This window comes from Thamnophis sirtalis, unplaced genomic scaffold (genome assembly GCF_051295495.1).
Source record: "Thamnophis sirtalis isolate CommonGarterSnake01/CBP01778 unplaced genomic scaffold, rThaSir2_p1.2 scaffold_2, whole genome shotgun sequence".
Classification (NCBI taxonomy): Eukaryota; Metazoa; Chordata; class Lepidosauria; order Squamata; family Natricidae; genus Thamnophis; species Thamnophis sirtalis.
The window spans coordinates 2,455,420-2,474,967 of record NW_028261382.1 but is presented as its reverse complement, the minus strand read 5'-3'; the positions used below and the strand labels follow the sequence as shown (position 1 = coordinate 2,474,967).

At 43.6% G+C, this 19,548-nt stretch overlaps 1 protein-coding gene across 1 annotated transcript; it reads left to right on the top strand.

Annotated features, from left to right (window-relative positions):
• The first annotated feature begins 599 nt into the window (after positions 1-599).
• On the top strand, positions 600-19,042 carry ACSBG1 (acyl-CoA synthetase bubblegum family member 1). The gene is made up of 14 exons (XM_087703990.1): positions 600-856; positions 1,573-1,634; positions 2,221-2,438; positions 3,251-3,339; positions 4,131-4,251; positions 4,743-4,823; positions 6,801-6,950; positions 9,624-9,800; positions 11,597-11,778; positions 13,071-13,301; positions 14,704-14,921; positions 17,095-17,234; positions 18,077-18,323; positions 18,515-19,042. Exons 2-14 carry the CDS (start codon positions 1,613-1,615, stop codon positions 18,589-18,591), a joined length of 1,953 nt encoding a protein of 650 aa, XP_087560116.1. The 5' UTR covers positions 600-856; positions 1,573-1,612; the 3' UTR covers positions 18,592-19,042.
• Positions 19,043-19,548: the final 506 nt, after the last annotated feature.

Genomic DNA, 19,548 nt, shown 5'->3' with positions numbered 1-19,548 from the left:
TCACTATTGCAGCAATTGGGTCCCAGATAAAGGCCCCTTTATTCCCCTTCCCCCCACCTCCTCGTTATTATATTTGGCTTTTTATTTGTATTGCCTGGTCGTTGCTGAATCCGTAGGGTGTTTTCATCCTGCATTTTATCTGCCTAGGTTTTCATTCCCAATGTTTTCCTTACAGTGTTTCATTGCAAACCAACCTGAGAGCTTCAGATATGGGGTGGTTTAAAGTTTGAATGAATGAATGAATGAATGAATGAATGAATGAATGAATGAATGAATGAAAGAAAAAGAAAGAAAGAAAGAAAGAAAGAAAGAAAGAAAGAAAGAAATTGTTATCTGTGCAATGGGGAAATCAAAATACCGAAAGCTGAATCCTGATTTCATAATCAATTACACGGGCATTTGATTTACCAAGGTTGTCGAGGCACTTTTGTAACCACGTTGTCGGTTCTTGCCAGAAATGTAACTTCCTCCAGGGTCTACATCCATGACTCTGCCACTTCCAGTCCTCCTTTTGTGCCAAGGGGAATGTCTGATCACACACGTCATTGAGATTCTTCTCACGGAGGAAGAAGAAAGCACCGAATGAAAGGAAAGTTTGTCCTTGCTGAACCACGAAGGAGTTTCTCCGCAAGTTGACCAGGAGAAGCTTTGGACACCCTCCTCCGATCTATCTCGCTGCGTGTCTGGTCAAGTTGACGCCCGTTGGATTCTTAACTAAAACCAGCACTTTGTGACTCCGGACTTCAATAAGAGTTGATGCCACTCTGCTTGTCTCTAAAGAATTGGGTCAGTTTGACGGGTTTTCTGAAGAAGTAACTGCAGAGGGACAAAAGTGGACCGGAAATAAAGCAATCAGGTAAAATAATGCCTGGGAAATTGCTTTTTTTTTTTCTTGAAAGATGGAGGCTGCATTATACAGGTGCTTGTTTAGAAATAAGGATGTCAGGACTGTAACACATCAAACCGATAATAGCTTTTTGGAAGAAAAAAAATTACAAAGACTTGGGAAAAGTTTTGACCCACATTTTCTTTGGTTGAGTTTAGCTGGGGCAGCAAGAAAGTTTTGTCCTTCCTGAATGGCAACGTTTTGAGTTGTCTTTTGACAAATTGAACATAAAATAATTCAATGGGCTAAAATATAGGAATGCATGAATGTGTTTTCTATAGAAGTAGGAAAAGTTGGGCTGAAATAGGGGCGGGGCGGGTGGGTGGGAGGGAAGCTGGATTCTGAAATAGAGAATAAGTGCAGCTTTTTTTTTTTGGAAAGGAAACGACGTTCCAAAAAAGATACAGAGTTGTAATACTTGCTATTGGGGGGAAAAATAGATTTTTAAAAAAAATATTCTTTTGTTTGCAAAGAATAACTTCCCTTGTGAAAAAAGAGAGTAGATGCTGAGGTGCTAAAATGATTTATCTATAGAACTTGCTTGAGAGAATATTGTTCTATGTTTCTAGCCTGCTTTAGATAAAAATATTGCCCCTTGCGATTTGTCTTCTGAGAACTCTGAACCTCTGCAAGCTATTAGCCACTGGAGTTTTAAAGGGAGTTTTAAAATCTCCTTCCTTCCACAGAAATTTGTCAGAAGCCCAGAGCGTCTGAAAAGATTCTGGAATGAGTCTGGAAAAAGATTCAGGTAAGTGAATATCGGGATGAATTTGAATTGGTTTATTTGTGATACATTGAAGCAGATAGAAGACGGGACGGAATCTACTTTTGGGACAATGATTCATGAGTTTCTTTCTACCTTGCCTATTGCAAAGGCTCCCTTAGTGCTCTAAACCTGGTTTGTTTTCCTTGCAGACGTTTCATTACCAAACTAGGTAACATCATCAGTGCCAGAAGTGAATGGGGATCTTGCATTTCCTTCCAGCACTGGTGATGTTACTTAGTTGGGTAATTCAACGTCTACAAAAATACAGGGAGACCTTGAACCACGACCTTGAACTACGAATCTTCTCGTTTATTAGCTCCTGCTCTCTTCTATAAATCAGTAAAATCAAAATCCTCCTGGCTGTAGGATTATGATATAGAAAGATTGAAAGAAAACAAGTTGTAAAGGAAAGAGGAAATCCAGAAAAATCCCGTTGCCTCTTTTATCTTCCTCACAAATACCTATTTGGTCCCAATGGAAAAAGAACAGCCAACACAGCTAGACTTTAGAGGGTTTTTTTTTTCCATCTCCAGATACTGTCGCTGAATAATCTGCTCTTGTTTCCTAGCTCTTCTCTGGACCACATCAGCGGACGGGCAGGTAAAGCTGCGAAGGGACCCCACCTGCTCACAAGCGCCAATAACAATTCACCAGATGTTCCTAGACTCTCTAGAGAAATACAAGTCCCTCAACGCGTTAGCCAGCAAAAAGGAGGGGAAATGGGAAAAAATTACTTTTTCGGAGTATTACCGCCTCTCTCGGAAAGCAGCCAAGAGTTTCCTGAAGGTAAACTTTGGGTTTTTATAGTATAGCCTTTATTTTCATTGTACAAAATAAATACCCAATACCCATTGCGTAGTCTTTGGGATGACTGAGACTCATTTAAGTGAGTGCCCGTATGCATGCAATTTTATCTTTATTATTCAGAATGATCTATACCGTTGCATTTTTGCAACATTTCTTATAAAGAATAATACTTCAGCAGGAATCCTGTGGCAGCCTCTGACCTAACAAACTTTTGGCATATACCACTTTCCTGTTTTTCTCCTTCCTCTCCTTTTTCTCCTCCTCCCCCTCCCCCTCCTCCTCCTCCTCCTCTTCCTCCTCCTCCTCCTCCTCCTCCTCCTCCTCCTCCTCCTCCTCCTCCTCCTCCTCCTCCTCCTCCTCCTCCTCCTCCTCCTCCTATTTTGCAAATTGTGGGCCGACTGCCTTTTGAGCAACTGCAAAGATATTCAAGCCCTGATAATTTTGGTCCTTCCCGTCCTCATGAAGCCACAGCTGATTTGATAAGTGAAGACAGCCGCCAATGTTCTTCTTTTTATTTTGACTAAGTGAGGCAAGTATTGTTCAAACAGCAAGATAATCGCAAAGGGTTGAGAAAAGCAACAACAGCAGCTAAAATCAGAGAAACAGCCAGAAAGTTGGCGTGGGATAAGGATTCGGTGCTAAATGACCTAGAAATTATGCATGCCAAGCTAAATGAGAAAGGGGAGGGGGGGGGGAGAAATTAGCAAAGTTCACATCTGGGGGGTGCGGGGAAGACTTCCTCTTTCTTTCCAACAATGTTGACTGTATTGTTCCTTTTTCCCCCCCTCAAGCTCGGCCTTGAACGATTCCACAGTGTTGCGATTCTGGGTTTTAATTCTACAGAGTGGTTCATTTTGGCAGTAGGAGCTGTATTTGCTGGGTAAGGTTGGAAACGTCCCCGTTAGGGATTTACAGAGAAAAGTGCGACACAAATAAACTGGCCAGGGAAGATGGGCTGAGGTAGCTGATGGTTTAGCTGGAGCCCCCTTCTTGGCCAGCTTCAAGTGGGGAGAGCTGGAGGGGTACCAGCAAGTCCCGAGATCAACAGGTTACAAGCCATTGGGTATTTATCCCAAGCAAGCTGCATTAAATGCAAAGGATGAGTGGGAAAAAAAATCTGCAAACTGCAGACAAGTCTTGATGCTTATATGGAATTGTCCATCAAGTTTTGATAAGCAAATTCCCACTGATTTCTTTTTAACCTCTTTTTAACCCAATGTTTCCTAGGATATTTCATTTTTTTGGGAGAGGGCTGGATGATAACTTCCCACACCTCTTAGTCTAGATCTGGGTTTCTCAACTACTTGACTACTTGAAGATGTGTGAGCTTCAACTCCCAGAATTCTCCAGCCAACTGACAGAGGGGAATTTTGGGAGTTGAAGTCTACACATTCTTTCTGGACTTGGAGAGTCGAAGTCCACACTTCTTCTCGTCCAAGGTTGCGAAACACTGGTTTAGATTATAGTCTAGCATTTCTGGCTAGTTTCCCATCCAAACACCAACGAGTTGCAGTCCTGCTTTTGAGATCAGCCAAGATCAGTTGGAGCCTAATTAAAAAAAAAATCCATTGTTCTCCTATAATTGTCATAAGCCCTAGGAAATATTAACCCACTTGTATGATATGGCATGCTTGTCATTAAAAAGAAATTGTTATTTTCTCTCAACAACAGTGGCATTGTGTCTGGGATCTACACCACCAATTCTCCAGAGGCTTGTCATTATATTGCTGATGACTCCAGAGCTAATATTGTGGTGGTGGAAAACCAGAAGCAGTTGGACAAGATAATGCAGGTAAGGAACCTGCTGATAGAATTTACGCCCCCGTTTGAGAATGTCAGCTTGACTTTATTTACCTCTATTTATTTGTGAATTTATTTGCTGGGCTTCCATTTATTTGTTAAGATTTGTGTCCCACATTTTGCTGTTCTAATCAATGTTCAGCTTAGAGCAGCTCATATTACAGATTTAAAGCTTATTTTGAGATCCAGTAAAATTGGCTGTGAAGGGTTACCCTGGGCTGTACTCAGTTGCAAAACAAACCCAGATTTGCATGTCACTAAGCTGGTTTGTTTACTTTTGTCTTAAGGTGTCAGGTGTGGTTAGTCAATTGAGTTTTATGGCTTAAATGTTACATCCATTTAAGCAAGCTTTACAATTCATTACAATTCATGTTTGTCTGTCTGATTTATTTTCAGTGAGTTGGAATGTTAATTTTTTTTGTTCTAGTATTATCCATAATAAAAATACAAAGACTTTAAAAAAAAATCTCAAACTTTACACAGATCTGGGATCGTTTACCATACTTAAAAGCTGTCGTGATGTATAAAGATCGTGTGTCTGAGAAACATCCCAATTTGTATATGGTATGTAAATTTATGCTAAATCAAGTAATTCATCCATTTTAGTTGCCTCGTTAGTTTTCATTCCATTCTTCCTCCCCATTGCTGGGATTTCTGTAAATAGTAAAAAACAGTTGCAAGAGGAAATATTAATGCTTCAGCAAGATAGAAAAGGAAAAAAAAATCTGGGGAGTGTCTGGTTGAGCCGATGCACAGTGCTTAGCCATAGTTTGTTAAATAAGCCACAATTGGCAGATTCAAACATACAGCTAGGTTCAAAACCTGCTTTTAGAAAATAGGTTCATACATCTTACTAAGAATGACATGAACCTGGTTGATACAATTAAAGACATCTGGAATTCTAAAAAGCAGAAGAAACACCCTATATCATACACCCTATTATACCATTATACCACCCTCTATATATAGAGAGCCGAGGTGGCGCAGTGGTTAGGGTGCAGTACTGCAGGCCACTTCAGCTGACTGTTATCTGCAGTTCAGCGGTTCAAATCTCACCGGCTCAAGGTTGACTCAGCCTTCCATCCTTCCGAGGTGGGTAAAATGAGGACCCGGATTGTTGTTGGGGGCGATATGCTGACTCTGTAAACCGCTTAGCGAGGGCTGAAAGCCCTATGAAGCGGTATATAAGTCTAACTGCTAACTGCTATTGCTACCAAGACAACTTTAAGACCTGTGGACTTCAACTCCCAGAATTCATCTTCCAAGATTCCCCAGACAGCCATTCTGGCTGGGGAACTCTGGGAGCTGAGGTCTACAAACTTGCCAAGGTTGGATACCTGTGCTATATACTGTGCATCCTCAGCCTTTAAAATAATACTTTCCCACACTTAATAAAGGTGTTATCTCAGATTAATCAGCGAAAACTTGAGACCAATTTAGCAACAGTAGTAAAACTAAGTCACCAAGCTAACTAATCCCACAGACTTTAGCTTGCTAAAAGACATCAAGAGGTGCTCTTATGAATTATGAAACGTGAAGATGGTTAAACCTCAAGCACAGTTTATTGGCTAGGAAATGACGGTCTCTGTTCCCAACATGTAAGGGTGTCCTTCCATGCCCTTTGCGTTTACTGGAAGGACCGTATGGTAGTAATGGCGAAAGGATTTCTCTCCAGACTTGTTGACACTTCACACTTCGTCATCCTGACCAAACTGACACCGTCCTTCTTTGAAGTGTTAATGGATGTGATCCCGGTTGCCTGGGTGCTGTTTCTTGGCCAGCTCATGCGTCAGCGTCAGATTTCCAATTCTGTAGATGTTTTAGCTTTCCGTTCTAAAACTCTCCGTGGGTGGAGATTCACAGGAGCCTTCTTCACATGGTTCATAAGTCATGTGTGAAATTATATGTTCTGTAGCTGCTCTCTTGTCCCAGCAATTAGACCAGTAAAACATCCTTAGATTTAGACTCTTTACTTGTTCAAGGATAGGACCAGTCCTTTGGAGACCTATCAAGAATCCTTTAGTTCTTCCCCATTGTATCTCTAATTTTCTCGATGTCCATGTTTTTTTTTTTTAAATTGTCGTTGGATGTAAAAAGAAGGACATTTATGCCCTCAAAGACCACATGTTTAAAAGAATGTAAAACCAAAAAGACCAGTTAGTAGTCCAGGATGCAAAATTAGGAAGGGTGGGGAGACAATAATTGAACTTACAATCCTCCCACTACAAAAATCTAGTGCTGTTTTCCCTCCAAATGGTATTAATTTAGCAACTTATTTGACTGACTACATACATCCCACATAAAATAAACAGGGGTTTGGTTTCCTGAGCCCAACTCAGAGCCACAATGGCAATTCAATGGATTTACTTTGGAGCGAGCATATGCATTGCATGGCCATATCAAAATTGTATATTGGTGTATTGCAAAAGCCCTTAATGCACAAAAGATACCCAAGATTGGTGAAAATAAATGCAGGAAGATTAACAGATATATTATGATGAAGACCTGGGTATCTTAGGGACCTTCCTCTCTGTTCCGTAGATGGATGAATTCATGGAGTTGGGAAACGAAATTTCGGATGGACGACTTGATGCCATCATCAACTCCCAAGAGGCAAACCAATGTTGTGTCCTGATATACACCTCTGGAACAACGGGGAAGCCCAAAGGAGTCATGCTGAGCCACGACAATGTAGGTATTTTAGCTGGGTCCATGTCAGTAAGTGCTAACAATAAGAAATTAGAAACAAAAATTAAACCTCACTGCTAAGAGCCGAGGTGGCACAGTGGTTAAATGCAGCACTGCAGGCTACTTCAGCTGAGTGCAGTTCTGCAGTTCGGCTGTTCAAATCTCACCGGCTCAGGGTTGACTCAGCCTTCCATCCTTCTGAGGTGGGTGAAATGAGGACCCGGATTGTTGTTGGGGGCGATATGCTGACTCTGTAAACCGCTTAGAGAGGGCTGAAAGCCCTATGAAGCGGTATATAAGTCTAACTGCTATTGCTATTGCTAAAATTAATGCAAGAATACAATGATAACTGTATTACGTGATCGATTTTTGCATTGAAGATTTATTAATACTCACCTCAAGGCCTGAAATATGATGATTAAAATATAGATAGTACAGTAAAACAACAACACCAGATCTAAATGCCAAAATAACTAAAAAAATGTAGAACAAAGTTCATATTTCTTCTGGAAGTAAAAAAAAAAATAGTAGAGATTTACAGTCAGGATAACACAGACAAGTGCATTTTTAGTATAACACAACAAAGGGCCATATTTCTACTTGTCTCTAGCCAGGGCTCAAATGTGTCCTGCCAACTGTCTTTTTGCCAGCTTGGGAGTGAAAGAGTTTGTCCTTGGCTGAACTGGCATAAACCATGTTTTCTCTTTTATCCCAACGCTGCAAAGGATTCCCATCACCTTGGAAAGAGGTCAGGGGGCTGGGAAGCGAGACAACCGCGGCAGAAGAGAGATTGGCCCTGGGCACAGAGAAAATCGTGCCACAGAGTTTTTGGCAGTCTCAAGGAAGGGCTGGAGACCACTTCAAGTTGGCAGTGGGGGGAAGTTCCTCAGTTGTGCCCAGTGGAAGATATGTCTTTTAAGCAAGGATCTCCACCCTTGGCAACTTCGGACCTGGGTACCTGAGAGGCCGCCTCCTGCCAATTACCTCCCAAAGACCGATTCGATCGCACAGGCTTGGCTTTCTCCGGGTTCCATCTGCCAGCCAATGTCAGCTGGCGATCCCCCGGGGGAGAGCCTTCTCTGTTGCAGCTCCGGCCCTCTGGAACGAGCTCCCCGTGGAGATCCGCACCCTTACCACCCTCCCGGCCTTCCGTAAAGCTACCAAGTCCTGGCTGTTCCGACAGGCTGGGGGGCTGTTGAAATATCCAGCCCCGCTTCAATTGTGAATGTTGTGCATTTTAAAATTTTTTTGTATTGTCTTATTTAGTCCCCTTTCCCTGTTTTATTGTGAGCCGCCCGGAGTCCTTCGGGAGTGGGCAGCATACAAAACTAATAAAACGAACAAACTTTAAGTCTTAACTATGCGCTGGCTGGGAAATTCTGGGAGTTGAAAGCCACAAGTTGCCAAGGCTGGGGAAGACTGTTTTACAGAATAACAGGGTTTTGGAAGGGACCTTGGAGGTCTTCTAATCCAACCCTATACATTTCCAGACAAATGGCCATCCAGTCACATCTTAAAACCCCCATGGATGGATCCCCCACAACCTCTGGAGATGGTTCACAGGGCCATAAAGTTGATTTTTACCGATAGAAGAGAATATTGGTTTTCTCTTCTTGTTGAGTTGATCTTCTCCAAAGAAACCTATTCATGGATAACAGAGTTGAAGTTGGAGAGCCGGAATGCCTCCTTCTCTGTGCAAATCTAGCTTGCTCGGCCCGGCTATTCCTGATTTCCATGTGCAGGAAGGCTATTTTTATTGTCTCCCTCATTGTGGAAAGCATCTGCTGGCCCTCACGACGCACCGAGGCCCCTTTTATTAAACGATGACCTGCTCTAAACGGTGATCAGATTCTGCCCGAGGATTTGGCCACCTTGATGCTGCTTGGATGACGCAGAAGAGCATATTTGGACCCGGTGGAGACAGTATTATTTACTAAGTTGATCTCTCTTCCCCCTGCTATCTCACGGCTCTCTCGGCACTTATAAAGTCGCAATAAGCACCCCAACGACGTTAAAAACTACATCTAATTTCAACAGCAAAGTCACGTTACTCAAGTAGGAGAGGAAATACCAAAAAAAATGCAGAAATGACCCAATACAGATAGTCCTCAATTGAGTCCCACATTTCTGTGGTTAAGTGAGCTTTGCCCCATTTTACGAACTTCCTTGCCACAGTCGTTAAAGCGAATCACCGCAGTTGATAACCCGGTTGTTAAGTGAATCTGGCCTCCCCATTGACTTTGCTTGCCAGAAGGTTGCAAAGGGGGAAAATCACATGACCTTGGGCCACAGCAAACAAAAAACAGCCCCCCCTTCCTTGCCACAGTCGTTAAGCGAATCACCGCAGTTGATAACCCGGTTGTTAAGTGAATCTGGCCTCCCCATTGACTTTGCTTGCCAGAAGGTTGCAAAGGGGGAAAATCACATGACCTTGGGCCACAGCAAACAAAAAACAGCCCCCCCCCTTCCTTGCCACAGTCGTTAAGCGAATCACCGCAGTTGATAACCCGGTTGTTAAGTGAATCTGGCCTCCCCATTGACTTTGCTTGCCAGAAGGTTGCAAAGAGGGAAATCACATGACCTTGGGCCACAGCAAACACCCCCCCCCCCCCCCAATCCCAGATCCTTGGCTCAGGACTTTTAATTCTTTGCCGTTTCTTTCTTAAACCTGGGCAGATTACCTGGACCTCTGCCCACGCCAGTCAAGCAGGAGACATGCAACCAGCCGAAATCCAGCAGGAGAAGATTGTCAGTTACCTGCCACTGAGCCACATTGCTGGTCAGATGTATGACCTCTGGACTGGGATCAAGTGGGGCGAAGAGGTTTATTTCGCACAACCGGATGCCTTGAAGGTCTCTCGGCGGGGTTTGGGGGCCGGGTTTCTTTCCCATATAGATTCCGTGCATCTCCCGTAAGAGGCACTCTGGACTTTTCAGAAGGATAGGAAGAGATAGATATCCTTCTAGAGAAACAATAAGGAGAAAAGAGGGTGGACGTACTTCATAGGCGATAACCTGATGAATCCTTTCAGCAATTTTAATTAACCAGTCCCAATCGTGGTAAGATTAATTACCAATAGAAGAATAGAATAGAATAGAATAGAGTAGAGTAGGGTAGAGTAGAATAGAATAGAATGTAGACTAGAATAAGAATAGAATAGAATGATATAGAATAGAACAGACCAGAATAGACTAGGAATAGGAATAGAATGCAGGATAGGATAGGATAGGATAGGATAGGATAGGATAGAATAGAATAGAATAGAACAATAGAATGTAGAATAGAATTAGAATAGAATTAGAATAGAATTAGAATAGAATAGAGTAGGGTAGAGTAGGGTAGGATAGAGTAGAGTAGAATAGAATAGAGTAAAATGTAGACTAGAATAAGAATAGAATAGAATGATATAGAATAGAACAGACCAGAATAGACTAGGAATAGGAATAGAATGCAGGATAGGATAGGATAGGATAGGATAGGATAGGATAGGATAGGATAGGATAGAATAGGATAGAATAGAATAGAATAGAACAATAGAATGTAGAATAGAATTAGAATAGAATTAGAATAGAATTAGAATAGAATAGAGTAGGGTAGAGTAGGGTAGGATAGAGTAGAGTAGAATAGAATAGAGTAAAATGTAGACTAGAATAAGAATAGAATAGAATGATATAGAATAGAACAGACCAGAATAGACTAGGAATAGGAATAGAATGCAGAATAGAATAGGATAGAATAGAATAGAACAGAACAATAGAATGTAGAATAGAATTAGAATAGAATAGAGTAGGGTAGAGTAGGGTAGGATAGAGTAGAGTAGAATAGAATAGAATGTAGACTAGAATAAGAATAGAATGATATAGAATAGAACAGACCAGAATAGACTAGGAATAGGAATAGAATGCAGAATAGAATAGGATAGGATAGGATAGAACAGAACAATAGAATATAGAGTAGAATTAGAATAGAATTAGAATAGAATAGAATAGAATAGAATAGAATACGGCTAGTGCTCTCTGAGCAAGAACATTCTTGCGGATGTTTCATGATCCAACTAGGTAACAATATCAGCGTTATAAGGGAGAAGAGGAGGAGGAGGAGGGGGAGTCCTTGGTGCTCCCTGAGCTTGGCTGTTTCCTTGCAGATATTTCATTACCCGTCTAGGTAACATCATCAGCGCTTGAAGGGAGTGAGTTTTGCTTTCCTCTTTATGTGCAAGTATCTTGCCCTATCTGTGTTGATGGGAATGTCCTGTTGTTGACTGTTGGTAGTTCCTTGATTGGGGTGCTGTTTGTTGCTTTAGAGGTGGCTTAAAGTACTCTGAAGATTAAGAGTAGGTCTCGTAGGGAGGTGATACATTTTTAGAGTTTAAAAGGGCTCTCTTTGTGACATTTGCTGACCAGTGCCTAAAGGGAATGCTTTTGGGGAAATATGGGGTAGCTACAAAATGATGCCCCTCCTATCCAACCCCCTTTTAAAGCCAAGGGAGGCAGTGGCTGTGACTCCTTCATCTCCTGGTTCCACAATTTAACAAAGAGCCCCCGTGAAGGCAAGATCCTCTAGTCTGACCTGTTGACCAGGGAGTTGGCACGGAATGGGCACCCCTGGTCTCTTGGCTCCCAACCTCCCCTCTTTTTGGCCTTCGCAGGGAAGCTTGGTTGAGGTCCTCAGAGAAGCTCTGCCCACTTCCCAAATGGGAGTGCCCCGCGTGTGGGAGAAGATGATGGAGAAGATCAAGGAGGTTTCTTCTCAGACCAGCTTGTTGAAGAGGAAGATGCTGTCTTGGGCCATGTCGGCCACTTTGGAACAAAACCTGAGCTGCTCAAATAGGTGGGTACCTATTTTTTTTTGGGGGGGGGAGAAAGGGTTACCTATTTACAGACCACAAACGGAGCAAAAATAAACCCCTCATTCTGTGTTTCCCAACCTCAGATGCTTTAAGATGAGAGGACTTCCTCTCAGACATCCCACCCCCGCCCCCCAGGCGTCTTCCCCAGCCAAGTCCACTCATCTTAAAACTCCGCCTTCATTGAAGCAACACCTTCATTAGATGTTCTGAAAGTTTCCAGAGCAGCTGCAAATCTTTGCCTTCCCAAAAATTGGTGCAGGATAGCTTGCAAAGCTTCGTGGCATCCCATAACAGCCTCTTGCAAGCCACTTTATTTTCTCGGGCCCCTTCAGCCTCCTCGTCTTGGAGGGTCAGATAGGCCACATACAGTGGTTGTCCGGCTGGCGAATGTATTCCCGAAACAACATCTAGCTTTGCATGGATGGGTTTGTTTTGGACCACTGCTCGAGACTGGTTGGGTTGGGTTGGTTTTCCACAAGAGGGATCGAAAGGCCTTGGGAATGGACATTAACATTAAGAGCCGAGGTGGCGCAGTGGTTAAATGCAGCACTGCAGGCTACTTCAGCTGACTGCAGTTCTGCAGTTCGGCTGTTCAAATCTCACCGGCTCAGGGTTGACTCAGCCTTCCATCCTTCCGAGGTGGGTAAAATGAGGACCCGGATTGTTGTTGGGGGCAATAGGCTGACTCTGTAAACCGCTTAGAGAGGGCTGGAAGCCCTACGAAGCGGTATATAAGTCTAACTGCTATTGCTATTGCTAACAGCTGGGAAACCTTGACCTCTGGCCGTTCAGCTTGGGGGCTAAAGACGCAACATGGCCTTCTCCAACTTGAAGAGACGCTTGTTCGGCAGGCCGAGGCAAAGAGGCCGTCCGGGAACCAGCGAAATCTGGGGGCTGAGCAGGGGACAGAATGGATCTGCCCTCAGTGTGGAAGGGATGGCCGCTCCCGAATTGGCCTTTTTAGCCACACCAGATGCTGCATTAGGACCTTTTTCCAGAGCACGGAACCATCGTCTTTGGAGACTGAAGGATGCCAATGAAATTAGTTCAGTTTATTGACATTGCACCCAAATTAAATGAAAAGACACATCCCTCACATTCTCTTCGATCGTATTGAAAACCCCCGATGTTGCATTCATGTTGCACTGTACAGTAGAATTCAATATAGTTATTGCTCTGGGGTAGAAGCTGTTCTTCCTCCTACTGACAAAGGGACACTCGGCTCCTCTCAATCTCACCTCCATCCCCCCCTACCCTGTTTGCCTCTTTGTAGGGACTCCAAGCCCTTCTGGATGGGGCTGGTGGACTCTCTGCTCCTGGCGAAGATCCGCTGGGCCCTGGGCCTTTCCCAGTGCCAGAAGCATTTCTCCGGAGCTGCCCCTCTCCCCGTGGAAGTCTCCCACTTCTTCCTTGGCCTGAACATCCCTATTTATGAAGGGTACGGGATGAGCGAAACCTCCGGTCCTTTTTGCATCTCTGGGCCACACATGTATCGACTTCACAGGTAAAGATCCGGCCCATTCTCCTTAGCAACCCCCAGCAAAGAAACTTTGGGAAGTTTAGCTTGCAGGGGGTGATGGCTAGCCGTGGCACGACAAAACCGCGCTCAACTAAGCCGCACCCGATTAAACCGCGTCGCTGACGTCATCAACAGGGCGACAACAGCGAGCGCGGAGAAAGAAGGGCGCTTTAAATAGCGCTTTGAAAGCAAGCCGATTCAACTTAAGGTAAGGGTTAGGTTTAGGGTTAGGTTTAGGGTTAGGTTTAGGGTTAGGTTAAGGGTTAGGATTAGGTTTAGGTTTAGGGTTAGGTTAAGGGTTAGGTTTAGGGTTAGGTTTAGGATTAGGTTTAGGGGGGTTAGGTTTAGGTTTAGGGGTTAATTTTAGGTTTAGCGTTTACAGCGTGCTTCTGTCTCCGCGCTGTTGTCGCCCTGTTGATGACGTCAGCTACGCGGTTTCGTCGAGCGTGGTTTAGTCGAACGTGGTTTTGTGGTGGAACCATGGCTAGGGGCCATCTGCAAAGATAAGGGCGGGAGAAAGGGATTTGTGGTGTTTTCCCTGCCATCCCTGGGTGTGGGTGTGAAATGTAGCTTCACAGAAAATTGTGGTCGCCCCGTAAGAGTTTGGTCCTTTACCTCCGACTCCTGCAATTAAAGACTGCCTTTTTTTACAGCATATTAAACTTAGTTGTCATGATGATGGAGTTTATTTGTGCTTCATAAACTGGCAAATAAAAGCATTGGTTTCATGTAGCGACTCTGTTAAGCCCACTGTGAAAACCCATACGATATTTGGAATTCCTTGGAGACTCAAGAGCGGTGTTATAAGAGCCGAGGTGGCGCAGTGGTTAAATGCAGCACTGCAGGCTACTTCAGCTGACTGCTAGTTCTGCAGTTCGGCTGTTCAAATCTCACCGGCTCAGGGTTGACTCAGCCTTCCATCCTTCCGAGGTGGGTAAAATGAGGACCCGGATTGTTGTTGGGGGCAATATATGCTGACTCTGTAAACCACTTAGAGAGGGCTGAAAGCCCTTTGAAGCGGTATATAAGTCTTAACTGCTATTGCTATTGCTATCCTCAGCAACGCGAAGAGATGTGAGCTTCAACTCCCAGAATTCCCCACACCTCTTTGTGTTGCCAAGGGTGTCAAACACTGCTCAGAGGTAACATTGGAGAAAAGGCAGACCTGCTTCCCCATATTTCTATAACCATTTCCTCTTAGGAGTATTAGATATTTTCGTGATGCATCTGGAAGCTGTTGAGTGTGCCAGAGCTCCGATATTTTAAAAAAATAAGCAAGTGTACAATTGGATTTTTTATTTTATTTTAAAAAAGACTGTCTAAGGTTGCGTGGGTCTGGTCACCCTTGACACACTCTTGTTTCTGCTGTCCATCCTTTTCCTTCCAGCTGTGGCAAGGTTGTGCCAGGCTGCCACGTTAAGATAGTCAACCAAGACGAGGATGGCAACGGGGAGATTTGCTTTTGGGGACGGAACGTCTTCATGGGCTATTTGAACATGGAGGAGAAGACCAGGGAAGTGATTGACCAGGATGGCTGGTTGCACTCGGGAGATCTTGGAAAGATGGACCAGGATGGATTCGTTTACGTCACCGGAAGAATTAAAGGTGGTGCCTTCTTTGCCGCGCGTTTTGAAGCCCTCCAGATGTTTGGGGAGCACAGCTTCCATACTTCTTCCCCACTGGCCAGAGTGGTTGGAGCATTTAGTCTCAAACATCTGGAGATCTCCTTGCCCTAGTTCACTTCCTTTCAGCTGCCCAGGCTGTTAAATACTCAGGTGCTTCGACCCCAGTGGTTCTCAACCTTCCTTATGCCGCGACCCTTCAATACAGTTCCTCATCTTGTGGTGACCCCCAACCATAAAATGATTTTCGTTGCTACCTCATAACTGTAATTTTGCAATTTTCCGATGGTCTTAGGCGACCCCTGTGAAAGGGTCGTTCGACTCCCCAAAAGGATCCCGACCCACAGGTTAAGAACCGCTGTTCTACCCAGTACTTCAGAACCAAATTAATTTTTTATAAAGTTTTCTTTTTTCATTTCAGACATATTCACAAATTTACATTCTTGTAAATACTATTGACATATGTCTATTAAATATTGACGTTCGTCACACTCTTCTTACAAATATTAAAAGCACAGTTGAGGTCACTTTCCTGCCACCCCATATCTCCATCTTGTTTTGCAACAGCCCTACTCCTTCTGTTTTCTCAACCTTCCTTCTCCTTTCCTCCTCTCCTTCCTCTTTCCTTCTTCCCTTCCCTTTCCCCCACTCCTCTCTTCTCCTTCTTACCTCTCTCCTACTCTTTCATCCCCTCCCTTAACTTCCTCTGCTTTACCCTTTCTTCTTTTCCCTCCTCTTCCTCTCTCCTTTCCGTTGTTGCCCTTACTTATTTTCTTTCTCTAGTAGATTCTCGGGGTGGCGTTCCAGCGATCCCAACTTTATCTTTACATAAAAATAAGTTTTCTCTTCCACATTTTTTTTTTGTTTCGTACTTCAGTATCAAATTTCAAGCTCCATTATTGATGGAGGCTGCCCTCTTTCGGCCATCGTGCAGACATTTCCCAAGAATCTCCCGGCATTCCTTGAGGCCCGGAACAATTGATATCTTGGGCAGATTCTGAATGGTTAAGTTTCAACTAAATCAGACAATTAGCAGCAGGGCCTACATGGTACTTCCTGAAGTTCAGGATAGCCTTTGCTGAAGTAGATGATATTGGTTGAGCTGGATTTGACTGTTTCTTGTACGTAGGTAGGCCAAGAGATTCTGCACGACGCCATATGAGAACATAGCAAACTTTCAGTTTAATGGGCGGCTTAGAATTTGCACGGATCAATTTCCCATCTGGGTAGAAGTCTGTTGCATCCAAAATAGCCAGGTTTAATTAGCAGATTTCCCCCACCCCTTCTACAACACCTTACAGTCATTACATCAACATTGTTATGTCATCATACCTTTACATGTATATAATATTTTGCTTCACACCTTTATACACAGTTCTATATATATTTATATACTGGTTTTTTTGGCTTAATTAATTTTATTCTTGTTTTGCAGCCATAAATAACAATTGTTCCAAATTTCATAATATTCCGACTCTTCTTTATCTTTTAATTTCAGTGTTAATTTGTCCATTTCTGCACAATCCAAAGGTTTTTTTTTTTTATCACTAATTCGTCCGAAGGGGGAATTATTTTGTTTCCAGCATTGGGCAAATGCTATTCTAGCTGTAAGTTAGCAGATGTGTTAATATGTACTTAATTTTCTTAGTATATTTCCCTTTGATTATTCCCAGTAGAAAGATTTCGGGTTTGCATTTTATCTGTTCTCCTGTAATTTCTTGCACCCATTTCCAAATTTTTGTCCAATATTTCTGTGTTTCCGGGTAGGTTCAGGCATTTGGATTTAATTTTCACATTTCTTTTCAATCATTGTACATCTTTCGCGCTTTGATGTGGACGAAATGTAGTCATTTGCGTTCATTCCTGTAAGTTGCCTAGCGCATTGATCGATGCAAATGATACCGCGATTTGGTTGACGTCATTTGCGATTTGAATGGACATTTGGCCAAGGGTGGGGTGGGGGTGGGGGGGTAAGGTGGAAGAGGAGGAAACCCCCTGCACTGGTTCATTCCACTGAGATTTTACTGAACATGCCAATGGGGCTACAGAGAAGCATTTTCAAGGATGCTAGTCCATCTTCCCCGCCACGGATTGAAGCCCAGGATGACGATGAGATGTATTTTTGAGTTGAGCTGTTGATGTTCTGTATTTCTCAGAGCTGATTATTACAGCTGGGGGTGAGAATATCCCTCCAATCCCACTGGAAGAAGCTGTTAGGAAGGAGCTGCCCCTTATTAGCAATGCTGTGTTGATTGGTGACCGGAAGAAGTTCCTGTCTATGCTGCTGACCTTAAAGGTACATGATGCAAATAGGGGTGTTTTTTTTAAAATTGACTGACTGATACTCAGCTGCATATTTGAAATTTGGGCCTTTTCCTTGGATGCCTTGATGAGAAGACCAATTTCACCCCCTTTCAGATCCACACAACGTCTTGGGATCAAAGTCCAGCTAACTGGACTAGAGTCACCCAACACTCAACCCATCCAAGCTTGGGTTTTGTGCGGCCACTCGATTTTCCCTTGACATGGTTAAAAGGGTTACTGTTCTGACCGAGGCTTCCCAAGAGTGTGAAGCAAACTCCTTTCCCCAGCAAAAAAAACCCTTTTATTAATTGACTGTGAATTCTGCACATTCACATCCAGCAAAGTCTTTCGAGGGAGGATTTAAAGTCACAGACCTTATCTGGCTTGGAGAGCTGACAGGCCGAGATCTGCAGAACTTGGCAAGGAGTCTCAGAGAGTCACGAACCAATTAAGTGAACTAATTGTCTCCTGCAAACTCCCCTCCCCTTTCGCTCCTCTTTTATTTCCTCTGGGAGGGGCCATTCACCGTCCACCTGTGGCCTTCTTCCCAAGTCCACCCCTGTTCTTTAGCTCTTCCCTTCGTCTGGCAACTCTGCGCATCCGCACACTGGGAACAGGCTCCAGCTGTTCATCTGCCTCACTTATCTCCGACTCCGAAGGCAGCTGACAACTGTCATATTGCCCTGGCCCCTTCTCTGCCTCCGACACAGAGCCTTCCCCAGACTCCAGGACTGGCCCATCTTCCTCCCCAACCTCCTCACTGTCTTGAATCTGCGGCCAGCTCCGCTGGTGGGCCACAACAGTCACGTGTAATTCTGTTGTTGTTATTATTAGTCTTCAGTGGATCCTGATACATCGGAACCCACCGACTACTTGACCCAGGAAGCCAGAGACTTTTGCCAAAAAGCCGGCAGCAAAGCCACACGGGTGTCCGAGATTGTGCAGAGCAGAGACCGCGCCGTTTACCGGGCTGTGCAAGACGGCATAGACCGCGTCAACAGGCGCTCCGCCAGCAACCCTCAGCGCATCCAGAAGTGGGCGATTTTAGGAAAAGATTTCTCTATTTCCGGGGGAGAATTTGGTGAGTTTACAGTGGATCGTGCAGGGGGCATTTTTCCCTTCTGAGCTTAGAGGATTTTGGAAGGTGACGGGTTTGTGAAGCAAGGGAATAAACTCACCAAAATTGCACGAAATTTACAAGCCCACCTATCGTTTCCCTTCAATTCGTCCCTCAAGGACACCTACTAATGACCAATCCCCTCCCCACTTTAGGTCCATCGATGAAATTAAAGCGGCACGCGGTGGTCGAGAAGTACCAGAACGAAATCGAAGCTTTTTACAAGGATTGAAGTCGAGTCGCCTTCGCTCGGTCAGGAGGAGAAATCTTGCAAGTTTCTTTTGTAAAGCATTAACTGTTCCCATGCAAACATTACACTGGAAAAGGTATGAAATCGTTTTTGCAATTTTGGGCGGAAAGCACCGATAATACTCTCGCGGCTTCTCCATCTTATTTTCAATTTAGCAACCAGAAAAAAACCCGAATCGGAACTCCCAAATACATTCCAGTTAACATAGGCTTTTATTCTATTGCAGTTATATGGGCTAGAATGATGAATTAAGCTGTCCCTTGAAAGTACTTCTAAGGCAAACTGTATTTTGATTTATTCTGAATTCCACAGGAACTATTCAATCGAATGGATAAAGGTCATTTTTAAGCCAGCTCAAGGAGGGCGGGGGGAGAGAACATACGTCAAAAGATAAAAAGTATTTTGTAAAGCAAAGTTTGTCTTAAAAAATTTAGAAGTAAAACTCTGCAATGAGCTATGATAATTGGTTCAGATGGTGCTGTTGTGTTTATTACAAGCTTTTTATACTGCCATGGCTCTAAGTAGATTATTTTATTCAACAGAAGACTTTTACATGGTTCCAGATTCTTTTTTCCTCCAGCTTTAGTAGTTTCCATTGAGAAATCTGAAGACTTTTCTATGATTCATGACGAAGTTTGTTTGTAACCCCAATGCGTTGCTTAAACTTAATGTCCTTTCTAGAATCAGTCTGAGATCTTGCAGAGATAAAAGAGGGAGATGCAAAAATAGATTGTGGGAGCATTTAAAGCCTCACTTCTTATTAAAAGAACACAAAAAAGCAAGAGATTTCTTTGTAAAGTCTTTTATTTTCCTCTCGTTATGCATCGAATGGCAGGCCCCCCACTTTCACTTATTACAGACAGCTGCAAAAAAACCCAAAACACACATTCTGACCCAGGAAAAGATACGTTTCCCAGGTTTTGAGCCCCATACCAAGAT

What these genes read in the sequence shown, in the direction of transcription:
- ACSBG1 (XM_087703990.1), top strand. Translation starts at nt 1,613, where the DNA reads ATGAGTCTGGAAAAAGATTCAG. An exon ending in CGTCACCGGAAGAATTAAAG is followed by an intron (nt 14,922 to 17,094) that starts GTGGTGCCTTCT and finishes TGTATTTCTCAG; the next exon opens with AGCTGATTATTACAGCTGGG. An exon ending in CTATGCTGCTGACCTTAAAG is followed by an intron (nt 17,235 to 18,076) that starts GTACATGATGCA and finishes TGTTATTATTAG; the next exon opens with TCTTCAGTGGATCCTGATAC.